The 27,716-nt window shown below is 51.4% G+C and overlaps 1 protein-coding gene across 1 annotated transcript in view; it reads right to left on the reverse strand.

Moving 5' to 3' along the window:
• Positions 1-13,615, reverse strand: part of mindy4b (MINDY family member 4B) — a gene marked incomplete at both ends in the record, with an annotated part of 119,840 nt that extends 106,225 nt beyond the window's left edge. The window contains 2 exons of the mRNA XM_084309715.1: positions 10,425-10,534; positions 13,607-13,615. Coding sequence (XP_084165841.1) covers positions 10,425-10,534; positions 13,607-13,615 — 119 coding nt within the window. The remainder of the gene's footprint in view (positions 1-10,424; positions 10,535-13,606) is intronic.
• Between the last annotated feature and the right edge of the window lie 14,101 nt (positions 13,616-27,716).

Here is a 27,716-nt window from a genome sequence, read left to right on the forward strand (position 1 = left end):
CACACCAACCCGTGTTGCTGAGAGAGGGCCGTCGCCGACCAAGGAATAACCCAAGGCGGAGCGACCAGTAGCTGGATCAAGACCGGGAACCACACTGCTGTGCCCCGGTCCGGCGCGACCAGGATCACCGTCCTGCGCTCCCTCCGTATCCGCTCCAACAGCTGACCCAACAGCTGTACAGGAGGAAAGGCGTACAGAAGACTGGGCGGCCATGGAAAGATCGAGAAGGCATCCACCCCCAAGGGGGGATGATCTGCTCGACTGACCGAGAACCACAAGGGGCACTTGTGAGAGCGTCGGCTCGCAAACAGATCTACCGAGGCCTCCCCGAAGCGATCCCAGATCCACCTGACTATGTCGGGGCGGAGTTCCCACTCGTCGTAACGAGGACCGCCCCGAGACATCATATCCGCGCCCATATTCTCTGCACCAGGGATGTGGAGCGCCCTCAGACTGCGCAGCCTGCGAGATGCCCACAGCCAAAGTTCGACCGCCGCCCGGTGCAGGCGGATGGAACGAGTCCCACCCTGCCTGTTGATATACGCCGCTGCCGTCATACTGTCTGTTCTGATCATAACGTGCTCGCCTACCACCAGGTGGGCAAACCGTTTGAGGACCAGGAGGACCGCCTTCAATTCCAACACATTGATGTGCGGGGTAGACGGGCCAGCACGGACCTTCGTCCGGCTGCCCCCCACTGCGTTGGTCCGACACGTCCCTCCCCAACCCGTGAGAGAGGCGTCGGTGAAGACCGTGACGTGTGAGCGCCTGCTGCCCATGGGGACCCCAATGGTGAGGATACCCAGCCTCCTCCAATGGGCGAGATCTCCCCATATCGACAAAGGAACCGTCAACCGTTTCCATTTGTCCCTCACCGGATCTATTCCCATAGAGAAAAACCACCTCTGTATCCTCCTCATGAAGAGGAGGCCAAGAGGAACCACCGTGTGAGCAGATGCCATCATACCGAGCAGGCGCATCACTTGCAGCGCCGTGACCGTCCCTCCCAGACGGAAACCCCCGAGCGCGTGAAGGATAGACACCCGCCGCTGCTCCGAGAGGGTTACAATCATGGGCCTTGACCTCAACGTCAAGCCCAAGTACTCCACCTGTTGACTGGGAAGAGGCGTACTCTTCTTCCAGTTCACAGCAAAACCCAGCCTGGTGAGGAATTCCACCACCAGCCTGGTATGAGACTTGGCAACCTCCTCCGAACGACTGAGGAGTAGAATGTCGTCGAGATAGAATAGAACCCGTATTCCCCGACGACGTAGAGGCTCCAGCGCAGTCGCTACGCACTTGGTGAATGTGCGGGGAGCCAGAGAATAGCCGAACGGCAACCTCTGGTACTCGTACGCTACGCCCTGAAACAGGAACCGCAGGAATACGCATCCTTCAGGTCTATGGAGGTGAACCAGTCTCCCCTTCTGACAGCAAGCAGAAGGAGTTTGACGGTCAACATCCTGAACGGTCTCGCTACAATCAACCGATTGAACGCGGACAGATCCAGTATAGGTCTGACCCCCCCCTTTTTCTTGGGCACCAGAAAATAACGGGAGTAGACGCCTGACATCGCATCCTCTCTCGGAACCACGACTACGGCCTGCTTCGCCAACAGAGATTGGATCTCGTCGGCCAGGGCTGTCACTGCTTCTGACCCTGACAATAGGGTCGGCACCAAACCTGAGAACTGCAACACAAGCCCCTCCTTCAACGTTCTCTCTATCCACCCCTCCAAACGGCATTCTTGTCGCCATATGTGAAAATAATCCCACAGCGCACCCGCCGTCAACTGACGCTGGGCCGCAAGGAACAGTAGATAGTTGGCCCGGTCCGTCCCGCTGTGCGACGCACCCAAGGGGGGACCCCGACAGAAAGGGCCGGTTTGATACGGGAGAAGCTGTCATCAAACTGGTTGACACACACCCCCCCCCTGAACACCCCTCTAGCGCATGCTGAGGAGTTGTTCTACAGCTAGACACGCAAGGCATGAGGACCCCATGATGAGCCCTGCAGTGATATTGCTATCACCCAAATCACGCTCGCCTCTTCTTTGCAGACCACTGCCGCTCTCACGGGAGTGGGAGGCGTCAGTGTGACACCCCGCCTGGCGAAGGCGAAGCCGGGGTAACCCTTGCTGTGCATTCAACAGAAGAGGCCTCGAGTCCCCCTGCTGACCACTGTAGCTAGTGGCAGCCGTAACACCAGGCTCACCCATCACACAACGTGTGGTGCAGGAGCCACGCGACAGCAAAACATTCTCACGGACAGACCCAGGCTCAGCCATCAACTGGGTGTCAGCCCCTGTCCCCATGAGAAGTGAAAAGTGGGGCCGCATGCGCTTCAAAGAAGGTTCGCGGCCCGCAGCCAAAGAAAAACGATCAGAGCCCCGCTTCCGTGGGTAACGGAGAGAGGTTTGAACGGGGAGCGGGCTGCTCGCGGCAGAATGACGACGGCTTGTATTATCCAAGCTGAATACATCCAAAATGGCCGATCCATCGGCCGCCAAGGCTGTCGGCCTTGTGGAGCCCTGTTGACTCTCCGCCCAGGGTACCACTGGCGGGGGAAACATGGCAGCCTGTCGAGGGCCTCGCCACAGTCGTTGACGAGGCCGTGCTCCAACCTCTGGCTGCACAGCGTGAGGCGGTGTGGGACCCAGATCAACAACCGCCTGCGCCTCAACAGAACGACCAAAAAGTCCTTCCGTGGAAAAAGGAGTCGTGAGGAGAGAAAACCTATCCTCTTCCCCAAGAGGAGAGTGCTCCAACCAGACATGCCTAACAACAAACGTTGATAGCATCCTAATCCTCCCCGCAGTTATAGCTTGCGACTGAGTCAAGATCTCTATAACACCACAAACATGCAACATGTTTACAATGTCGGTTGGACCCATAGCCCCACTACCCGACGCCAATGTGGATAGGAAAATAGCCAGCTGAGCCATAACACTGGCCGCAGCTACAAACCATCCTGCAGTAGTATACCACTCATCCGTCCATACTGCCACCCTCCGAGCCGATTCGCTCTCAAGCATCGGCCGGGTGGGACATCGTTCATCCCCGCCGGGACACAGGATCAAAGCTACCTGGCTACGTAGCCACGGTACACCCGGCCTGCACCCTGTTTGTTAGCCCTTTTACCCGTAAAAAAGGTAAATAAGACTCAGCGAAACCCCCCACATTAGCAACCGACTGACCTTCATCAATGAACCGGGCAAGAGGAGGGAAAAGCGGCAACGTCCCGCGGCGGGGAATATTAGAACAACGACCCATTTCAGCATCAACATTAGCATTAGCAGTAGCATTAGTAGCATTAGTGTAAGCAGCATGCTCCAGGACAGCCAGGAAATCGTCCACTGCAGTGGAACGTTCACCAAGCCACCTCGCCCCTGGAGCCGAAACACACTCCACAGCATTACTAACACCAACATCAATGCCTGATGACACAGGGCCTACCTGTGTACAAGCCGGCTCGATAGCCAAACCTTGCACGCTGCTCCTTGTCCTGCTGCCACCAGACGAGGAAACATCAGAATAGGCCCGACGTGTCGCTGAAACATGCCCCGAAGATTCCAGGGGTAAGCAAACCTCCGGTAAGCATTCAACATTATGCAATTTCTCTAATCTTTTCATAACAACTAGTTACATAAGGCGCCTTGCGACCGATTTATGATGGAAACGAAAATAGAGGAAGAGTGTTTGGTGACCATGCCGAGTATCTTATAGAGCACGCCTCTATAGGGGCGGGGTCCGGCAGGTGATGGGCGTATTTTTGTTTTTGTTGATGGAGTACAATAGGTACATGAGATGAGGTATATCTCGATAGGCTTAAGAGCGGGACGCGATGGCCAAGTACGATAATATAACGAAATATAACTGTTCGGTTGACTGTATAACTGGTTGGTTGACTGTATAACTGTTCGGTTGATTCAACTGTTCGGTTGACTGTATAACTGTTCGGTTGATTCAACTGTTCGGTTGACTGTATAACTGTTTGGTTGACTGTATAACTGTTCAGTTGACTGTATAACTGTTTGGTTGATTCAACTGTTCAGTTGACTGTATAACTGTCACAACACATTACATGATGATGAGCTCAGTTAACAACTTACATGAGTTGTGATGATGATTGTTACAGTTTTTCTCAATTGCTTTGGTGCATTTCTCTGATCAGAATTAAAGTTCTCATAACTGTTAGTTCAACCTCCACAACATTTTGTAATTTATGCACATCATAGTAGCAGTTTCTCATTCCTCCGAACAAATTGCAAATGCTTTTGGACATGCATCAATTGCTTTCATACAATTCTCTGCTGTTTTATAACATTATCATTTGCTTAGGTCATGTCAGTCAAAATGAACTATACTTATGACTGCTGAATAGTCATTCCCTATAAAACTAATAGTCCTCATTTCATTGCTTGAGTCATTACATACAAATATGTTGAACTAGTTGTCAAAATCTGTCAAGCAAATTTTATACATTTCTTTATAATTTTTTCCCTGAATGGAGCTGGATGCCAGGGAATCGCTGCACACATTCATATATGTTGATGAGGCGGGTTTCAATCTGGCAAAAGGTAGAAGGCGTGGAAGGAATCACATTGGACAGAGAGCAACCACTGATGTCCCAGGCCAACGAGGAGGGAATATTACAATGTGTGCAGCCATCTCAGAAAACGGCGTCCTCACCCATATGCCCCGCATTGGTCCATACAACACACAACATCTGCTGACTTTTTTAGACACTCTTTACAGGGACATAATCCCTGAGAATGAGAGGGGTCTAAATGGCGACCATCTGACCAAGTACATTGTTGTATGGGATAATGTGTGTTTTCACCACGCAATTCTGGTCACACAGTGGTTTGCAGCACATGAAAGGATGCTGGTGGAATATCTCCCTCCCTACTCCCCATTCCTGAATCCAATAGCCAGACAGACAGGAACGTCTGGATGTGAATGAATGATTTACAGTACTATGTATGTTGTATGTTCCAATTCAGTTCCAATATGTACTGCAATATTGTTTACAGTTGTGCACAGCTCTACCCAAAGGCCAAAGGGTGTTTCTTATGTTTGTTGTAAATTTTGTTTGTATTTTTCTTTTGCACAATGCTGTGAACACATTAAAATTGCAAAGAGCATGCAGTAAAAATGTGAAACATACGTGTCTTGTACTCATTTACCTCACTAAATACAGCAATGTGTAACTGTAGATTTCAAATGGCTGTGCAAATAGTGTATAGTGCTGTCTTGAGCATTTTCAGAAAGTGTCACCAAGATCTGACTTTTTTTGCATTGGAAAACACTTACAGAGTGAACTGTCATAACGAAAACATGGCAAAGCCATTTGACTATCTTGTTCATAAACAATGGTGTCAGGACTTTTCATTTTGATGACAGTGACACTTTCATTGACATGAATACTTGCTTTTAAGGAATGAATTATCCATTTTGAGCAAGTGACACGCTTCTGCAGGTTATCACCTAGGTTTTGCAGTTTGTACTAATTGTTTTGAGAAATGCACTAACAGTTATGAGAACTTTAATTCTGATCAGAGAAATGCACCAAAGCAATTGAGAAAAACTGAGCTCATCATCATGTAAGTTGTGAGTTGTGAAAATGTGATGTTGGGAAGTGTTTGGGTAATCTATTAAAATGGAGTAATAGATAGATGGATGGATGGATGGATGGATGGATGGATGGATGGATGGATGGATGGATGGATGGATGGATGGATGGATGGATAGATAGATAGATAGATAGATAGATAGATAGATAGATAGATAGATAGAGAGAGAGAGAGAGAGAGAGAGAGAGAGAGAGAGAGAGAGAGAGAGAGAGAGAGAGAGAGAGAGAATAATGTCTGGATAAGTAAAGGGAATTTAACTTACTTTTATGATGTGCTGTAAATCCAACCTGTAAGGAAATTATATCATGATCAGATATATTGCTTGGTCCTCCTCAGATATGTAACTTAGAGCCAGGAGGGCCTTAAATAATAATAATAATAATAATAATAATAATAATAATAATAATAATAATAATAATAATAATAATAATAATAATAATAATAATAATAATAATAATAATAATAATAATAATAATAATAATAATAATAATAATAATAATAATAATAATAATAATAATAATAATAATAATAATAATAATAATAATAATAATAATAATATATATAGTGCCTTTCATAAAACCCAAGGTTGCTTTACATAGGGGGAAAAACAACAATAACAAACATGGTGGACAAACACAACATTCAATGTAGGAGGTTAGGGGTCAAAGGCCATGTTGAAGATGTGAGTTTTGAGGAGTCCAGAGTTGGGGCGTTGCGGAGTTCTGCGGAGAGGGAGTTCCAGAGGGTGGGAGCTGCCACGCTGAAAGCTCTGTCACCAAAGGTCTGCAGTCTGGTTCGGGGAATGGAGAGGTGACCAGTGTCAGAGGATCGCAGGGACCATGACTGAGTGAGGGGGTGGAGGAGGTCAGTGAGGTACTGAGGTGCCAGAGCATGGAGGGACTTGTAAGTGAGCAGGAGGGTTTTGTAGGTGATGCAGGATTTGATGAGGAGCCAGTGGAGGTGGATGAGGGTGGGGTTGATGTGCTGCCAGGGTTTGGTGCGGGTGAGAATTTTGAACATACTGGATGGAGCCTGTCCAGGGTTTTGCTTGGAACCCCAGACAGGACCCTGTTGCAGTAGTCCAGGTGGGAGGTGACGACGGCATGGATGAGGGTCTCAGCTGTGGAGTCGGAAAGTGATGGTCGGAGTCTGGAGATGTTTCTGAGGTGGAAGAAGGGGGATTTTGTGACAGAACTGACATGGGCTTTGTAGGAAAGGGTGGAGATGACGCCCATGTGGATGTTGAAGTCCCCAAGCAGGAGTGTGGATGAGCACATAGTGCAGACAGTAGTGAGGAGTTCAGACAGGTGGAGGCTTTGGGGGGGCGGTAGATGAGGACTAAAAGAACACATTTTGGGAAACACATATTTACCACCTTCTCCAGAGTCAGACAAGATGAGTGATGTCAATTTCATCTCTGTGTGTCCAGTAGCCCCAGATAGAGGTCCAGGGGAAGATGGCAAATAAGTGTATTTCCCAAAATGGTGGAGTGTTCCTTTAACTGGAGTCCATGTAAGTGACGTAGCGTCTCCCAGTGAAACTCCTCGCTGTCAGGTGAAAAGAAGCAGCTGCGACTCCACATGGATCAGAGGAGGCATGTGGTAGTCTACATCCTCCCCAGACCGACAGTAGGGCAGCATGTGGTAGTCTACACCCTCCCCAGACCGACAGTAGGGCAGCATGTGGTAGTCTACACCCTCCCCAGACCGACAGTAGGGCAGCATGTGGTAGTCTACACCCTCCCCAGACCGACAGTAGGGCAGCATGTGGTAGTCTACACCCTCCCCAGACCGACAGTAGGGCAGCATGTGGTAGTCTACACCCTCCCCAGACCGACAGTAGGGCAGCATGTGGTAGTCTACACCCTCCCCAGACCAACAGTAGGGCAGCATGTGTTAGTCTACACCCTCCCCAGACCGACACTAGGGCAGCATGTGGTAGTCTACACCCTCCCCAGAGCGACAGTAGGGCAGCATGTGGTAGTCTACACCCTCCCCAGACCGACAGTAGGGCAGCATGTGGTAGTCTACACCCTCCCCAGACCGACAGTAGGGCAGCATGTGGTAGTCTACACCCTCCCCAGACCGACAGTAGGGCAGCATGTGGTAGTCTACACCCTCCCCAGACCGACAGTAGGGCAGCATGTGGTAGTCTACACCCTCCCCAGACCGACAGTAGGGCAGCATGTGGTAGTCTACACCCTCCCCAGACCGACAGTAGGGCAGCATGTGGTAGTCTACACCCTCCCCAGACCGACAGTAGGGCAGCATGTGGTAGTCTACACCCTCCCCAGACCAACAGTAGGGCAGCATGTGTTAGTCTACACCCTCCCCAGACCGACACTAGGGCAGCATGTGGTAGTCTACACCCTCCCCAGAGCGACAGTAGGGCAGCATGTGGTAGTCTACACCCTCCCCAGACCGACAGTAGGGCAGCATGTGGTAGTCTACACCCTCCCCAGACCGACAGTAGGGCAGCATGTGGTAGTCTACACCCTCCCCAGACCGACAGTAGGGCAGCATGTGGTAGTCTACACCCTCCCCAGACCGACAGTAGGGCAGCATGTGGTAGTCTACACCCTCCCCAGACCGACAGTAGGGCAGCATGTGGTAGTCTACACCCTCCCCAGACCGACAGTAGGGCAGCATGTGGTAGTCTACACCCTCCCCAGACCGACAGTAGGGCAGCATGTGGTAGTCTACACCCTCCCCAGACCGACAGTAGGGCAGCATGTGGTAGTCTACACCCTCCCCAGACCGACAGTAGGGCAGCATGTGGTAGTCTACACCCTCCCCAGACCGACAGTAGGGCAGCATGTGGTAGTCTACACCCTCCCCAGACCGACAGTAGGGCAGCATGTGGTAGTCTACACCCTCCCCAGGCCGACAGTAGGGCAGCATGTGGTAGTCTACACCCTCCCCAGACCGACAGTAGGGCAGCATGTGGTAGTCTACACCCTCCCCAGACCGACAGTAGGGCAGCATGTGGTAGTCTACACCCTCCCCAAACTGACAGTAGGGCAGCATGTGGTAGTCTACACCCTCCCCAGACCGACAGTAGGGCAGCATGTGGTAGTCTACACCCTCCCCAGACTGACAGTAGGGCAGCATGTGTTAGTCTACACCCTCCCCAGACCAACAGTAGGGCAGCATGTGTTAGTCGACTCTACACCCTCCCCAGACCAACAGTAGGGCAGCATGTGTTAGTCTACAGTACACCCTCCCCAGACTGACAGTAGGGCAGCATGTGGTAGTCTACACCCTCCCCAGAAGGACAGTAGGGCAGCATGTGGTAGTCTACACCCTCCCCAGACCGACAGTAGGGCAGCATGTGGTAGTCTACACCCTCCCCAGACCGACAGTAGGGCAGCATGTGGTAGTCTACACCCTCCCCAGACCGACAGTAGGGCAGCATGTGGTAGTCTACACCCTCCCCAGACCGACAGTAGGGCAGCATGTGGTAGTCTACACCCTCCCCAGACCGACAGTAGGGCAGCATGTGGTAGTTTACACCCTCCCCAGGCCAACAGTAGGGCAGCATGTGGTAGTCTACACCCTCCCCAGACCGACAGTAGGGCAGCATGTGGTAGTCTACACCCTCCCCAGACCGACAGTAGGGCAGCATGTGGTAGTCTACACCCTCCCCAGACCAACAGTAGGGCAGCATGTGGTAGTCTACACATCCTCCCCAGACCAACAGTAGGGCAGCATGTGGTAGTCTACACCCTCCCCAGACAGACAGTAGGGCAGCATGTGGTAGTCTACACCCTCCCCAGACCGACAGTAGGGCAGCATGTGGTGGTCTACACCCTCCCCAGACCGTCAGTAGGGCCGCATGTGATAGTCTACACCCTCCCCAGACCGACAGTAGGGCAGCATGTGTTAGTCTACAGTACACCCTCCCCAGACCGTCAGTAGGGCCGCATGTGATAGTCTACACCCTCCCCAGACTGACAGTAGGGCAGCATGTGTTAGTCGACTCTACACCCTCCCCAGACTGACAGTAGGGCAGCATGTGTTAGTCTCTACACCCTCCCCAGACTGACAGTAAGGCAGCATGTGTTAGTCGACTCTACACCCTCCCCAGACTGACAGTAGGGCAGCATGTGTTAGTCGACTCTACACCCTCCCCAGACCAACAGTAGGGCAGCATGTGGTAGTCTACACCCTCCCCAGACTGACAGTAGGGCAGCATGTGTTAGTCTACACCCTCCCCAAACTGACAGTAGGGCAGCATGTATTAGTCGACTCTACACCCTCCCCAGACTGACAGTAGGGCAGCATGTGTTAGTCTACACCCTCCCCAGACTGACAGTAGGGCAGCATGTGTTAGTCTACACCCTCCCCAAACTGACAGTAGGGCAGCATGTGGTAGTCGACTCTACACCCTCCCCAGACTGACAGTAGGGCAGCATGTGTTAGTCGACTCTACACCCTCCCCAGACTGACAGTAGGGCAGCATGTGTTAGTCGACTCTACACCCTCCCCAGACTGACAGTAGGGCAGCATGTGTTAGTCGACTCTACACCCTCCCCAGACTGACAGTAGGGCAGCACAATGACCAGGGAGGGAATTGACACAATGACTAAAAAAACCAAAACAGTTTAATTTCTATCTTGACGTATCAGTGGCTAGATTTAGCTCCAGGCTCCTGAAGCACCTCCCAGGTTCCATGTGGAAGATGAGGTCAGGTGTAGGATTACTGTCCGACGGGCAGATTGATAGATAGATACAAGATGATGTCATAGGGTTATAGGTGTAGGGTTACTGACGATAGAAGCACGGCTTACCTGCGGGAATCGAAGATCTCCCTCCACTTGTCGAGGTCAGACACCTGGGCGAGTATCTCCTCCAGCTCTGCGTTTCTCCTCAAGCAGTGCTCCTCGTCGCCCTCCTCCATCTGAGGGGGACACAGCACAGCGAGCAGGGGAGAACCCCGACTGAGACGACCATCCAGCCTCATCGTGAGGGATGCAGCACAGTCAGTCAGCACAGTCAGTCAGTCAGCGGACTACTAGCAGTGCTGATGCTGTTGCTTCCTCTTGGCTGAGGACCCCCTGCGGTCTCTCTTTACACCCTGTAACTGTAACCGTAGGAGACAGACGAGCCACGACCATAGGTATATAATACCATAGGCTACACCTTGATTCTGTCCCAGCTGTAAGTCTCTTTCCCTGCTGAAAGCAATAGGCCTGTTGTCATCTACCTTTCCTTCAAAGGCCTGTTTTATCATATAACCCTAACCCTGCATTATCATATAACCCTAACCCTGCATAATTAAAGCTTAAAATCAATCATCATATAGCCTGTTGTATCATATAACCCTAACCCTGCATTATTCAAGCTTAAAGTTATCATATAGTCTGTTTTATCATATAACCCTAACCTTGCATTATTAAAGCTTAAAGTTATCATATAGCCTGTTTTATCATATAACCCTAACCCTGCATTATTAAAGCTTAAAGTCATCATATAGCCTGTTTTATACTGCATTATTTTCTAATTCTACATAGGCTTAAAGTCCTCATATAGCCTGTTTTATACTGTTTTATACTGCACTATTCTCTAATTCTACATAGGCTTAAAGTCATCATATAGCCTGTTTTATACTGTTTTATACTGTATTATTCTCTAATTCTACATAGGCTTAAAGTCATCATATAGCCTGTTTTATACTGTTTTATACTGTATTATTCTCTAATTCTACATAGGCTTAAAGTCATCATATAGCCTGTTTTATACTGTTTTATACTGTATTATTCTTTAATTCTACATAGGCTTAAAGTCATCATATAGCCTGTTTTATACTGTTTTATACTGTATTATTCTTTAATTCTACATAGGCTTAAAGTCATCATATAGCCTGTTTTATACTGTTTTATACTGTATTATTCTTTAATTCTACATAGGCTTGCCTTAAAGTCATCATATATCCTGTTTTATACTGTTTTATACTGTATTATTCTTTAATTCTACATAGGCTTAAAGTCATCATATAGCCTGTTTTATACTGTTTTATACTGTATTATTCTTTAATTCTACATAGGCTTAAAGTCATCATATAGCCTGTTTTATACTGTTTTATACTGTATTATTCTTTAATTCTACATAGGCTTAAAGTCATCATATAGCCTGTTTTATACGGCACTATTCTCTAATTCTACATAGGCTTAAAGTCATCATATAGCCTGTTTTATACTGTTTTATACTGCACTATTCTCTAATTCTACAGAGGCTAAATTAAGTGTTTCAGCCTAATTATGCTGTTTAGTTTGGGTTCCTTATAGCAATAACAGTTTAACAGTTTGGGCCATATTGTAAACATTCATTAACATACTGTATTCTTCACTTGTTCTTGTTATAGAAGCCATGAACTGGTAAATATCCTGAATCCCTGTCAGGCTGTTTCACTTGATAACATGTTATGTTATATATTAGGGGGACGCTTGGGACAGGAAACACGAATTGTTTCTACCAAAGATAATTGAATGAAAACAGTAGTTTTAGTTTATAATTCACAACATCACAGTCAGGAAAACAGGGCCTTCTTATCTGATGCGAAAGGGTAGGTAGGTAGGTTTTCCTATTATCTGCAACATCCAATCAGCAACCTGGACTTTCCGCCCTCCCCCACAGCTCTGTCACAGCCGCCCACTCGTTGGTCACGTTACTCACTCTCATGATTAATGGTAAATGTCTGCATTTATATATCTCTTTTATCCAAAGGCTTTACAATTTGTTCCACACATTCACCCACTCACTCACACATTACATTTTTTTTAATAATAATTATGTTCTGGCGACATATTTTGGCTAAATATGCCTCATTTTATAAATGTGTATTGATAACATAGTGCTGTAATAAAATGTTCTAATAAATATGCATGATCAAGTTCAACAAACTGTGCTTTTATTTTGATATTCCTTAATTCCACGTTGAAATGACGTGATACATTAAGTGTGGGGTTGCCCAAAAGAAATCCTAAATAAAATGGGGTGGTGGTATAAAAAAGTTTGAGAACCCCTGCTCTAAGGACACTTCCACACGCTGCCCGGGAGGAGCAGGAATCGAACCGGGAACCTCCAGATTACCAGACGACTGCTCTCCCTCCCGAGCCACTGTCGCCCCACGGAATTCTGATTAGCAGCCAGCAAGTTTGAAGTTCTCCAACAATAGGGAATAAAATATGTTGACCGACTATTATTATTCTGTACTCACTGTTCTGAAGGTCCAGATTAACACATAAAGTCCATGTTTATTATTTTGTATACCTTATATATTGTTTATGTATATAAGATATATATTTTCACGTCGTCTATTTACCTAACAGTATTTATCATTTGCCTATTTGCATATGTTCCATTCTTAACGCCGTAGGCGCACGCGCATGCACCTGTAGACAGCGTGAGCGCATGCGCAGGGTTTTAGAACATGCCCGGGCATAGTGTGTGAGAGCAAACGTTTGGCGCAGCAGTTGTAAACAGAACAAAAACGTATCGTGATAGAGAGCTGGACGGCTAATTAGATACAACAACAATATTGTCAAGCTACCATTGGAAGAGAAGAGTGACTTGTTTGAGCGAAGTGAAGTAAATAATAATCTCTATAGATTTGCAGACGGGCAAATAAGAAAGGAACGTTGAGAGACTTTGGGCTGAACCCAGCGGTGTTCTGGATTCAACTAACTATTACTGACTACATGCGGGTTAGCCTTTAGCATAAAAGGGCTAACTAGCTAGTGACCATGCCATCGGGCGTTTGGAATATTAGCTATTAATCTGCCATCGGGCGTTTGGAATACAGGAACCAGGTCCGTATGAGACCCCCTATCCAGCGACGACAGGATTATCCCACGTTGGTCTGCAGCTCTCTGGAGTAGGAACTCCAGAGAATATCGTCTCCATCCGCCATCTTGCTTCCCCCATGCTGTTCAATCCGTTGGGTACCAGTAGTTTTAGGAACTATACTTACCTCGGACATTGTTGCATTGACATTATACTAGTAACAGGAGATCTGTGTTTATATGATATGTATGTTTGGCTTTAACATTAAAGTGATTATTCAACTTTGTATCACTGTCCCCTCGCAGTTAATAGAGTGTCCGCCATTTTGTGTACATTTAATGTCTGGCTAATTAATATTTAGTAGTGGTCTAACCTATCCTTTAAATACAGTCAGGGTCGTGTAGCCCCTTAGCTACAATTGGTCCTTCGAGCCGGAGGTATCAGTGATAATATCAGTGATAATATGGCCAGTGGCGGACACTCCCCAACCAGATCTCCCCATTAGAGCGCCCTAGGCGCCAGCGTCAGCCCCCTCCCTACCTGGAGGGCTACGCCGTAGATTTACCTCATAGCTTATCCAAGAGGATGCTAAGCAGGGATAACATTGGTAGCTCAAGCATGCCCAACCTTACAGAGGGGTCAACCCTAGATGTAGAGACCCAAGCTAGTTTAAGTGAAACTAACTTAGCTTACCGGGGGGGACAAGCGAGGCATGACTTGACTAGACCCACAGAGTACCGTGCCCCCGAGATGGACCTCGGAGCACGTGAGAAGACCAGGTCGCCGCCCAGCCCAGGCAGCTCCGAATCAAGGTCATCAGCGTCATCCCCAAGCGGGGCCGATAGGAGGCTAGCGCAAGTCCTGATCGCCACGATAACCGCCTCGGCGGAAAGGGACCGCCTCCAGGCGCAACGAGAGAGTGAGCGTGAACATCTCAGAGTGGAAGAGAGGCGACTCCAGGCTGAAGAAAACATGGAGCGCGAACGCGCCAATGCGCAGCGCGACGCAGAACGAGACCGCGTCAATGCGCAGCGCGAGGCAGAACGAGACCGCCTACAAGCACAAATGATGGCGCAAGCGCTCCAGAATGTAACTCCCCATTCTTCCACCCGGAGCTCCCGGAGATCGTCACGCCAAGGGTCGAGGGCACCCTCCCCGACCCGACGAAGCTACATGGGACCCCGCCTAAGGGAAGAACCTGATTACGTTGCAGAGCAGCTAGCCGAGCGACTACAGAGCCTGACTGAAGACGAGGGAGGTCAGAGTAGGGCTGGGCGATATGGCCTAAATATGATATCACGATATTTTCTGACCTTTCGGCGATACACGATACACATCACGATGTTTTTCTTTTTTTCCCCAAACAATTCATTATGAGGCTTACCAAGACAGTATGAGTTTGCAAGCTAACATTAAAGACAAAATAAAATACCCATGCATTTAGCATTTTTATATTATATATTAGATTTAGATTATTGGATTATTAGATTATATATTGCATAATATTTAGCAATGAGATATTATATGATTTAGATATGAAATATGATTAATTGAAAATGGGGGACCCTGATGTAAACAAGACGAAAGTCTTTCTCTGGTCTACATCCCCTTAACAATTGTATGTATTGAGCTGTACTGTACCCATTCTGCAATATGTTAATAAAGTTTTAAATCAATCAATCAATCAATCAATAGGATTTTAGCATTTTTATGAAACTACTGTATTTTTGTATGTCTCTAAATGTTTTGATGAATTGAAAATAGAGGACCCTTGTGTAAAAGTCTTTTTCTGGTCTTCATCCTCCAGTCCACTGTTGTTGTATTGAGCTGTACTGTATTGTACCCATTCTGCAATCGTTAATAACGTTTTCATTCATTCAATCATTCAGCCGGCAACAGAATCATTTTGATTGACAGTCGAGTCTGCCAATTACGTCACACCGCTTGCACCCGCCCTGCTGTTCTTAGCACCAATCGGCAAGCGCTATTATTTTTTTACATTCCTGAATGTCCTCCATTGATTTTAACGAGAGCTCAGCTCAACGACAACAACAACAGCTCACCGCGGCCGACGAGTGATTACTAGCGCACCGCAGCATGACAACGAGGCATAATGATTTTACTGCAACAAATGTTATAATAAAAGCCTTTCCATACAGCGGTCTGATTGAAAACTTTATTAAACGACCGCAGCACCACCACGCACAACTCAGCACGGGCTGAGATATGAACAGTAACGCTTGCTATCTATGTCGTCATCGGACGTTGCTATGTTTGGGTAAATACGCTGATGTTATTGAACGTGTAACTATATAACGTTAATGCCACAAAACGAATGCCTTTGTTAATCATAAGTACTAACTTTGATGCAGTAGTGTGTGTGTGGGGGCGGCGTTGTTCAAAAGTTTGAACGGGGTGGACCAGATTGACGCGACACAAACCTCTTGGGCAAAACATCACGATATCCACGATACGTTAAAAAAGTGTATCGTTAATGAACTGTACCCGATATTTATATAATATCGTCATATCGCCCAGCCCTAGGTCAGAGGGCCCACCCGCACTACTCCATCTCAGACCAGGAGGCCGATCGCAGCCCCGGTCTCAGTCACGACACGCTGCGTCGTGAACCCCCAACACGTCCCAGTGGGGAGTTAGAGCACCAAACGGCACTGAGGACTAGAGCCTGGCAACCCAGCCCCTGGTTCCCGCCCAGCACGAACCAACACCCCAACGGACCGGGAGACTCGCCGAGAACGCCCCTCCCCCAACGTGTGTCAGTGTCACAGCCCTCCATGGCACCCTACATTGGGACACCCACATTCCCAGACTTCACAAGAGAAGACCGAGCGCAGTATAACAAGTTGCATATGTGCCTAGAGACGATCATGTCAGGAGTAAAGGACGAGCCATACAAGTACGCCATCCTTCTTAAACATCTCAAGGTAACTAGAGCGCACAACATTGAGCTGGCATACTCCAATTCACAAACTCCCTATTCTGACGCCCTGGCTGCCCTCGACGGATGTTACGGACGTACGTGGGATTATGTCATTCAGGAGATACGTGAGATCGAACGACTCCCCCCAGCTAAAGACAACCGAGCCCTGGATGACCTATCCGTCAAAGTACAGTCCCTAGTAGGGATGCTCGGGTCCCAACGAGAGAAGGGGATGTACGAGCTGTACGCCAACTCCAACGTGGAGCGCATATTAGAGAAGCTCCCCCCATTCCGCCAAGAATGTTTTCGGCTGCAACGAAACTACCGTGACCGGAATGCCCCAGAGCAGTCACTGCTGGATCTTGCTGACTTCCTCGCCAGGGAGGTTAGCAGCCTAAGGATTGACACCTTCGCATGGGGTGGCTCGAACCTTAAAGAGGGACAGAGGAGGGCTAAAGACCAAAGCAGGCCCATCACAGTGATGCACCAGGCCGAGTCGGTGTAATAATAATAATAATAATTTAGGACCTGCTCAGAGGTCATCAATCGGCACACATGCGATGCATGCATGCAATTCGTATCTGCGATTAACCCATCCCGTCGTCCTTCCCCCCCAAGGGCAGCCGGGAGCAGACAGGCGTCAACGTGAGCCGCGCCAGGGGACCAATCCAAGTGCTCCTGTCCGTCTTCGTCAAGGACGCCACAGCGTTAGCGATCTATTGTTGTGCATGTTTTTCCATTGGGTTTATCTTATCGGGGGGGGAACCCTTGCGAGCACGGGGAGAACATGTAAACTCCACACAGAAAGGCCTGGGAGATACCCCACCTGGGTAACTGGCATCATGGAAACCTGGTCCCCAAGCGGGAATCGAACCCTGGACCTTCTTGCTGTGAGGCGACAGTGTTAACCACTACACCACTGTGTCACCGCAGAAGAGTCACAACCCCCCCGCCAAGGGGATGTGGAAGATCGCATGTCAATACTGCGACAGCGAACACTGGCTGTCACAGTGCGACGCATTCAAGAAACTGACCACCGCCAAAGTAAGTCAGTGGATTAGGGCTAACCGCCGCTGCTTCCGCTGCGCGCGTGGCCACATGGCAGCAGAATGCCGCCTTAAGAAGTGTGGCAAGTGTGACGGCGCTCACCTCGAAGCACTGCACGAGAGCAACAAGTGGAACCCAGCTCCACTGATCAACTCGGGAGCAGACGTACTCTACATTGACCCCGCGAAGAGTGGGAGTTCCAGAGTGCTCCTCAAGGTGGTCCGAGTACTCCTTAGTCACGGGGACAAAGTACTCGACACCTACGCCGTCCTTGACGATGGGTCGGAGAAGACACTCCTCCTCGCCTCCGCCGCGACCCAGTTGGACCTGCGGGGTCCCGAGGAGACCATGACTCTCCGTACCATTCGTCGAGACTTAAAGACAATCAAAGGTGAAAGTGTCTCGTTCACCATTGCAGCGATCGATCAGCCTGAGAAGCGGTACGCCATCGGCAAGGCGTTCACGAGCTACGACATTGGCTTGTCACGCTACGATTACCCCATCCCACAGCTGAGGGAAAAGTACGACCACCTACGCCAACTGCCCATACCGCCTATCAGCGGCGCCACACCGACCCTACTCATTGGGTCCGACCACGCGGACCTCATTGTCCCTACTGACGCGGTCCACATCGGACCCAGAGGATGCCCAGCCGCGGTTAAGACCCGGCTGGGGTGGACGCTACAGGGCCCCCTCTCCGGGCCTTCCAGCCGACCAACGTCCACACGCTGCCTTTACACCAAGGTGAGCGACACAGACCCCACTCTCCTACAGCACGTTGAGAGGTTATGGACGCTAGATGCGCTGCCATTCAAGAACGAACGGAAGATGGTTCGGTCCATGGAGGACAAGTATGCCATCGCTCTACTAGAGCAGAAGACTACTAGGGTCGAGGTCGACGGAGTGCTAAGGTACGCGACCCCACTCTTGAGGCGAGAAGGGATGCCCACTATGCACGTGCCTAAGGGAGCGACGCACCACTACCTACAGAGCACAGAGCGGCGCCTCGCCAAGAACCCCCCACAAGCGGCAATCTATCGCACCGAGATCGAGAAGCTGGTAACGGCCGGCCACATAAAGAAAATCGATGACCACGAGGCAGAAGGGACGACAGAGTTCTGGTACGTGCCCCACCACAAGGTCACACACAATGGAAAAAACCGCATTGTGTTCAATTGCAGTCATCAGATTGGACAGCAGAATCTGAATAGCCTACTCCTGCCCGGTCCCACACTTGGACACTCCCTCCTCGGCGTCCTGATACGTTTTCGTCAGGACAAAGTGGCCATCAGCGGCGACATCAAGGGGATGTTCTTACAAGTCCGGCTGATGGAGGAAGATAAGCCTTTACTGAGGTTTCTGTGGAGGGAGAGGCTCGACGACGAACAACCCTCGATATACCAATGGGAGGTACTCCCCTTCGGCACCACCTGCAGCCCGTGCTGCGCCACGTTCGCGTTACAGAAGCGCGTAACCGAAGACCCCGGAGCTGATGATGATGTCCGACACAGCGTTGAACGATGTTTCTACGTGGACAACTGTCTACAGAGCGTATCCACGCCAGAAGAAGCAGAGAGAGCATCATGATGAAGCTACGGGCTTCGCTAGCCAAAGGTGGATTCGACCTCTGACAGTGGGCCAGTAGCGACCCTCAAGTCCTCCGGCACCTCCCTCCAGAGACGAAGGCCGCTAGCAGCGAGACCTGGATGGCGCACACCCCAGGCGAAGCGCAAGAGATGACTCTGGGTCTCGTCTGGCGCTTTAAAACGGACTCGCTTCACTACCGGCACACACCTCTGAGGACGGACCAGGAGGCCTCCACGACTAGACTGACCACTCGGCGGAGTGTGTACCGAACACTCGCCAGCCAGTACGACCCTATGGGGTGCATTCTCCCCTACACCACCCGGGCGAAGATGCTGGTGAGAGAACTGTGGGCCAAGGAGCAGGGCTGGGATTACCCCATACCCGAGCACCTAGCCACCACATGGAGAGAGTGGGAGGATGAACTTGTCTTACTCCGCGAGGTTGCCATCCCGCGGAGATACTTCCCTCCTACCGTGCGCTTGGAGACTTGTCAAATCGACCTGCATGTCTTCAGCGACGCCTCGGAAGTGGCGTACGGATCAGTGGCCTACCTGATGGCTCGAGAAGAGGGAGGAGAAGTCCACGTAGCCTTTGTCCTGGCCCGCTCGAGGATTGCTCCGCGCAAGCAGCAGTCGATTCCGCGACTGGAGCTCTGCGCAGCCCTGGTAGGCGCACAACTTGCCAAAATGGTGCAAAATGAACTCACCATACCGGTGCGTGAGATCATCCTATGGTCAGACTCTATGACCGTGATCACCTGAATCCAGTCCGCCTCCTGCCGGTACAAAGTGTTCGTAGGAGTCCGAGTATCGGAAATCCAAGACCTGGTAGGAGCGGAATGTTGGAGATATGTTGACACCAAGCAGAACCCGGCGGATGTCATCACACGGGGGATGTCCCTAGCCGACCTCACCCGTCCCAACTCATACAGTGATGGCCCAGAGTTCCTCAGACTCCCGGAGGAGAAGTGGCCTATCTCAACACTGCGGGATGCGAACCAGGACGAGTCAGAAATAAAGAAGTCCATGTTCTGCGGGCTGAGTCAAGCCCCGGCTCCAACGGGCCCAGACCTAGATGACTGTCAAACTCTGGAGAGTGCCCAAAAAAGGACATTCCTATGGCACCACCCGGAGCTTCCCCCCACCACAGACCTCAGTGCAGCTGCCTACAAGGAAGCGGAACTTCTTGTGCTGCAGAGGGCGCAAAGAGACTCTTTCCCAGAGGAAAGGGAGTGTCTGATAAGGGCAAATCCAGTCCCCTCAGACAGTCGACTCCTCACCTTAGCCCCAGAAATCGACGCCCAGGGCCTCATCAGGGTGGGGGGTCGGTTGAGACGGGCCCCGGACTTGGCCGAGGATGTTAAGCATCCCATCGTCCTAAGCAGCCGACACAGGGTAACAGACCTGATCATTCAGAAATACGACGAGGTGGTGTGCCACGCGGGGACTGAGCGAGTCTTTGCGGAGATCCGGCGGCCCTTCTGGATACTCCAAGGGAGAGAAGCTGTACGCCGATTCCAACAAACTTGCCCGACCTGTCGCAAGTGGAGGGCACAGCCTATTATCCCGAAGATGGCAGACCTGCCTCCCTGCCGCCTCAGAGTCGGCGAGCGGGCCTTCCATTCCACGGGCGTGGACTGCTTCGGCCCATTCAATGTTAAGAGAGGAAGAGGAACAGAGAAGAGGTGGGGTATTGTGTATAAATGCATGACCACCAGAGCTGTCCACATTGAGCTCCTTCAGTCGATGAGTACCGACTCATTCCTCATGTCCTTCCGGAGGTTCCAAGCGAGGAGAGGGACCCCCTCAGTGCTGTTGTCAGACCAAGGGACAAATTTCCGAGGAGGAGACACGGAACTGAGAGCGAGCTTCCTGAACATGGGTGAAGAACTCAAGACTCGCCTCGCTCCGGCTCAGGTCACCTTCCAGTTCAATCCACCGAATGCTCCACATTTCGGTGGAACGTGGGAGAGAGAGGTCCGATCAATCAAGACTGCTCTGTACACCGTGCTTGGAGCCCAGACGGTGGGCGATGAAGTCCTAGCTACGGTCCTTACTGAGATTGAGGGAGTTCTGAACTCCAAGCCCCTAGGCTATGTTTCAAGCGACGTATCTGACGTCGACCCCATCACCCCAAACTACCTCTTGATGGGGCGGCTGGACCCTGCCCTTCCTCAGACTGTGTACAGACAGGACGAGATGAGCGGAAGGAGAATGTGGAGACACAGCCAAGTGCTGGCCGACCAGTTTTGGGCCCGCTTCCTCCTACACTACTTACCCTCCCTTCAAGCCCGCCAGAAATGGGTGAAAGACAGAGACAACCTGACTGTGGGGACCGTCGTGATGATCATAGACCAGTCACTACCCCGAGCTACGTGGCCAGCCGGCCGCGTGAGCCGAGTAATCAAGGGCTCGGATGGGAAGGTCAGAGCTGCAGAGGTCATCGTCCAAGGGCGGACTTATACCAGACCAGTAGCTAAGTTGATAGAGATTCCTGCGTTCCCTGACTCTCCTGACGATGACGATAACCCTTCGACTTTATAGGTTACTTCCAACTCCCCATAGTCCTTTATGGAGAAATTGACTTGACCTTTGATATTAATCTGTGCCCTAAAATGTATTTGCTAATTAGGTTCTGACTAATTAGGGGGCGGCTGTTCTGAAGGTCCAGATTAACACATAAAGTCCACGTTTATTATTTTGTATACCTTATATATTGTTTATGTATATAAGATATATATTTTCACGTCGTCTATTTACCTAACAGTATTTATCATTCGCCTCTTTGCATATGTTCCATTCTTAACGCCGTAGGCGCGGGCGCATGCATCTGTAGACAGCGTGAGCGCATACGCAGGGTTTTAGAACATGCCCGGGCATAGTGTGTGAGAGCAAACGTTTGGCGCAGCAGTTGTAAACAGAACAAAAACGTATCTTGATAGAGAGCTGGACGGCTAATTAGATACAACAACAATATTGTCGAGCTACCATTGGAAGAGCAGAGTGACTTGTTTGAGCGAAGTGAAGTTGTGAGGATTGGCTCGTTCCCCGCCACACGCTTCTTCAAGGTACTGTGTTGATTGCTGCATTCCCCGCCACACGCTTCAGGAGCGATTACCAATTCCATCACGCACCTGTCGTAGTTTGTGATTAGCGCTCCAGAGGCTTCATATACTCGGACCTTCTTTCAATCGTTGTCGGGTCGTTTTGATTACTACTGCTACTGCCTGTCTTCCCCCCGTTGTTGTGCCTCGTCTACTTTCCCTCCAGGACATCTTTGGATCGCCGCTGGTGAATATCTTGATCATCCGTTTGGAGCTGCGCCTCGTTGCCCGCTTTACGCGTTTGCGCTTTGGTGAGTTTTGGAAACAAACCTTTTTGGATTATCTGTTTTTGTGTGTTTGGATAACACTGAAGAAATACCGTTTTTGTTTTGTACTGGACTCAGCTAAATTGTGTGTTTGGATAACACTGAAGAAGTACCGTTTTGTTTTGTACTGGACTCAGCTAAATTGTGTGTTTGGATAACACTGAAGAAGTACCGTTTTGTTTTGTACTGGACTCAGCTAACTTGTGTGTAGTTTACACCGAAGATCAAGTCACTTGTATTTCATACTGGACTCAGCTAAGGGAGGACTGAACTGCACTGCCTCTGTGTACTGTTGGACTGTTGTTGATCTCTCTCTCTCTCTCCGTTTCCACTCCGAGTTGGATCTGGGAGTATCTGCAGAGCCGCAGCGGCGCCTACGCCGATTCCCCACCTCTAACACCGGGAGGATCTGCAGAGCCGCAGACAACTCTGCCGAAGGCATTCTCCTTTTTTGTTGATTCAGATTTGTTATTTGGCTAATTTTTTATTCTGTAATAAATACGCCCTAGTGTTTGGCTAACTCTGAACTACCTGTCTGTGCCGTGCTGTTGAGGTCGGTTTCAAACCCTAACATTACGACCCGACCATGACGACCTCAGCCGACACAGACAGAGTCAGGACAGCGTTGGCGGTCCAGATTGAATTGACCAACGACCACAGCCTACAGTTAGGTGCGGCTGCGGCTGCTGTACAGGAGCTCCGAGCCCAGGTCCTGCCTATTCAGGAGTCCCTTGGCTCTCTGGCTACCCTGCAGACAGCCCAGGGTAATCAGCAGGCTGATATTCTTCACCAATTACAAACTCTGAGTGAAGCATTTAACGCCCTGCTTGTAACCCCACCTGCTTCAGGAGTCTCGGCCAGAGCACCACCCGCAGCCATGGCGGGCCCCGCGTCTCCCGATCCCGCACCTCGGGAGCCCCGTCTCTCCGAACCACGGTTGTTCAATGGTAACTTCGAGGATTGTGCCACATTCATCATGCAATGTGAGTTGGTTTTTCTTCATCAACCCAGCCGATTCACTTCAGAGGGAGCCCGAGTGGCTTACATGACTAACCTGCTCTCAGGCCGGGCAGCACAGTGGGTTACTGCCTCCTGGGCAATGAGGGCTGATTTTTGGTTTTCCTACCCAGACTTCGTGGCAGAGCTCCGCAGGGTTTTCCACCACCCAGCCCGTGGCCAGGACCCAGGAGCTCGGTTGGGCACCTTCCGGCAGGGCAGTGGCGGGGTCACCGACTACGTGCTGGAGTTCAGACTGGCCGCAACGGAGAGCGGTTGGAACCATCAAGCGCTTCGTCTCACCTTCCTGAGGGGGCTCAACAAGGGACCAGCTCGCGACCCGTGAGGAGCCTGAGTCCCTCGAGGACCTATTCAACCTCGCCATTCGCATCGACGGACGCCTCCGGGAGAGAAGGCGTGAGAGAGCCCGACGGGGACCCCCAGAAGTTCCCCAGACCCCCCGCACTCGTGACGGTACTGCGGTCCGTCCTGCTCCCACCACAACTGGTGGTTCCTTCCCCTCCCGTTAGGTGCCCGAGGAGGAACCCATGCAGCTGGGACACTCACACCTTAGCCCGGCTGAACGGGAGGCCAGGTTCAGGTCCGGCCTTTGCCTCTACTGCGGCCGGGATGGGCACCGTATCTCCAACTGCCCCACCCGGCCAAAAGACCAGGCTCGCCGGGACCCCGGGAGATCCTGGTGAGCCGTTTTTCTCGTTCCCAGAACCGTGCACCACCTAGCCGTCTGATGAGCGTCACCCTGGCCTGGGCGGACCAACGGGCGATGGTGGAGGCACTCATTGACTCGGGTGCTGACGAGAGTTTCCTGGATTTCGAGTTTGCTACCCAGGCCAACATTCCGCTAGAGGACCTCGTGAGACCCTTGGAGGTGTTCGCGTTGGACCAGCACCGCCTGGCTGACATCACTCAACGCACCTGTCCAGTCCTTCTCACCATTGCTGGTAACCACGTTGAGAGACTCCAGTTTTTTATCACCAGATCCCCTCTTGTCCCAGTAGTCCTGGACAGGCCCTGGCTCGCGCTGCATGAGCTCCACATCGCCTGGTCCTCCGGTACCATCAGGGGGTGGAGCTCCGACTGTCATGCCCAGTGTCTTCAGGCGGCGTCCTGTCCCTCGCCCCGGAGCCCCCTTTGTGAGCCGCCCCCGGACCTCTCGACTATACCCCCCGAGTACCACGACCTCGAGGAGGTTTTCAGTAAGTCCCGGGCTCAGGCCCTTCTGCCTCACCGGCCTTACGACTGTGCCATCGACCTCCGCTCAGGGGCTCCCCTTCCCGGCAGCCGCCTCTACAGTCTGACCGTCCCTGAGAAGGCAGCGATGGATAGATATATCTTTGAGTCCTTGGAAGCAGGCCTCATTCGGCCTTCCTCCTCCCCGGTGGCGGCCGGTTTCTTTTTTGTTGGGAAGAAGGACGGAGACCTTCGACCCTGCATCGACTATCGCCAGCTCAACGAGATCACCATTAAGAACAAGTACCCTCTTCCTCTCATGAACTCCACCTTCGAGCCTCTCACCCAGGCTACCGTCTTTACCAAGCTGGACCTCCGGAGTGCCTACCATCTGGTCCGTATCCGAGAGGGCGATGAATGGAAGACCGCCTTCAAGACTCCCAGGGGCCACTACGAGTACCTGGTAATGCCGTTCGGCCTCACCAACGCTCCGGCGGTATTCCAGGCGCTCATGAACGACGTCCTTCGTGACATGCTGGAGGAGTTTGTGGTGGTATACCTAGACGACATCCTCATTTTCTCCAAGACCCTCGAGGAACACATCCAGCATGTCCGCCGTGTGCTGGAGCGCCTCCTCCACAATCGGCTCTTCGTCAAGGCAGAGAAGTGCCGATTTCACTCCGACTCCGTCGATTACCTGGGCTTCATCGTGGAGAGCGGCTTGACCCGAGCTGACCCTCGCAAGATCCGGACCGTGGAGGAGTGGCCGGAACCCACCTCTCGGAAGGAGCTACAGAGCTTCCTCGGGTTCGCAAACTTCTACCGAAGATTCATCCGGAACTACAGCCAGGTGGCGGAACCACTTACCAGGCTAACCTCTCCCGCCCTGCCGTTCGACTGGTCCCCAGCTTCCATCACGCTCCCGGCAATGTACCTGTTCATCGCCTCTTCGTCCCCGACTCAGTCCGGTCCCGGGTCCTCCAGTGGGGCCATACCAGCCGGTTCGCCTGCCACCCAGGCGTTCATCGCACGTTCTCCTTCCTGGCTCGTCGATTCTGGTGGCCCACCATGAGGAACGACGTCAAGGAGTTTGTACTGGCCTGCGCGGTCTGCGCCCGCAGCAAGGCCTCCCACCAGGCACCCTCCGGGCTATTGCAGCCGCTTCCCATTCCGAGCCGCCCTTGGTCCCATGTGGCGTTGGACTTCGTCACAGGTCTTCCTTCTTCCCAGGGGAACACGTGCCTACTGACTGTGGTGGATCGGTTCAGCAAGGGGGTTCACCTCGTGGCCCTTCCCAAGCTTCCCTCGGCGGCCGAGACGGCGGACCTCCTGACACGCCATGTGTTCCGCCTCCATGGGTTTCCCCAGGACGGCGTCTCGGACCGGGGGCCCCAGTTCACTTCCCAGGTATGGCGGGCTTTTTGCAAGGGATTGGGGGCAACGGTCAGTCTTTCCTCTGGTTATCATCCCCAGACTAACGGACAAACGGAGAGGATGAACCAAAGCGTGGAGTCTGCTCTTCGGTGTGTGGCTGCCGAGAAACCCGCTTCTTGGAGCCGGTTCCTTCCCTGGGTCGAGTACTCCATCAACTCCATGGTCAGTTCCGCCACCGGCCTCTCACCTTTTGAGATATCCCTGGGCTACCAACCCCCTCTTTTCCCTGCACAGGAGTCGGAGGTGGCAGTTCCCTCCGTACAGGACCATCTCAACCGGTGCCGTCGGGTCTGGGAGATCACCAGGACTGCGCTGCTCCGGTCATCGGAGCGCGCCAGTCATGGGGCTGACCGGCGCCGGGGTCCCTGCGCCGACGTACCACCCTGGGCAGAGGGTGTGGCTGTCCGCAAAGGACCTTCCGCTTCGGTCCTCGGCCAAGAAGCTTAACCCCCGGTTCGTCTGTCCTTTTGAGGTTCTGAAGGTACTCAGTCCGGCGGCGGTGAGTCTTAAGCTTCCTGCGTCCATGCGCATTCCCCCCGTTTTCCATGTGTCCCGGGTTAAGCCTGTCTCTCTCAGTCCCCTGATGCCTCCTGCTCCGGACCCGCCTCCTCCCGAGATGGTGGACGGACACCCCCAGTGGCAAGTCCGCCAGCTGATGGGCGTCCGACGGCGGGGTCGGGGGTTCCAGTACCTGGTGGACTGGGAGGGATACGGCCTGGAGGAACGGAGCTGGGTCTCCCGCCAGCTCATCATGGACCCCGGCCTGATCACCGACTTCCATCGTTCCCATCCGGACGAGCCGGGTCGGGCTGGTCGCCGGGTGGCTCCCGTGGAGGGGGGGGGTACTGTGAGGATTGGCTCGTTCCCCGCCACACGCTTCTTCAAGGTACTGTGTTGATTGGTGCATTCCCCGCCACACGCTTCAGGAGCTATTACCAATTCCATCACGCACCAGTCGTAGTTTGTGATTAGCGCTCCAGAGGCTTCATATACTCGGACCTTCTTTCAATCGTTGTCGGGTCGTTTTTATTACTACTGCTACTGCCTGTCTTCCCCCCGTTGTTGTGCCTCGTCTACTTTCCCTCCAGGACATCTTTGGATCGCCGCTGGTGAATATCTTGATCATCCGTTTGGAGCTGCGCCTCGTTGCCCGCTTTACGCGTTTGCGCTTTGGTGAGTTTTGGAAACAAACCTTTTTGGATTATCTGTTTTTGTGTGTTTGGATAACACTGAAGAAATACCGTTTTTGTTTTGTACTGGACTCAGCTAAATTGTGTGTTTGGATAACACTGAAGAAGTACCGTTTTGTTTTGTACTGGACTCAGCTAAATTGTGTGTTTGGATAACACTGAAGAAGTACCGTTTTGTTTTGTACTGGACTCAGCTAACTTGTGTGTAGTTTACACCGAAGATCAAGTCACTTGTATTTCATACTGGACTCAGCTAAGGGAGGACTGAACTGCACTGCCTCTGTGTACTGTTGGACTGTTGTTGATCTCTCTCTCTCTCTCCGTTTCCACTCCGAGTTGGATCTGGGAGTATCTGCAGAGCCGCAGCGGCGCCTACGCCGATTCCCCACCTCTAACACCGGGAGGATCTGCAGAGCCGCAGACAACTCTGCCGAAGGCATTCTCCTTTTTTGTTGATTCAGATTTGTTATTTGGCTCTTTTTTGATTCTGTAATAAATACGCCCTAGTGTTTGGCTAACTCTGAACTACCTGTCTGTGCCGT

Source organism: Notolepis coatsorum (genome assembly GCF_963971535.1).
Source record: "Notolepis coatsorum genome assembly, chromosome: 1".
Lineage (NCBI taxonomy): Eukaryota > Metazoa > Chordata > Actinopteri > Aulopiformes > Paralepididae > Notolepis > Notolepis coatsorum.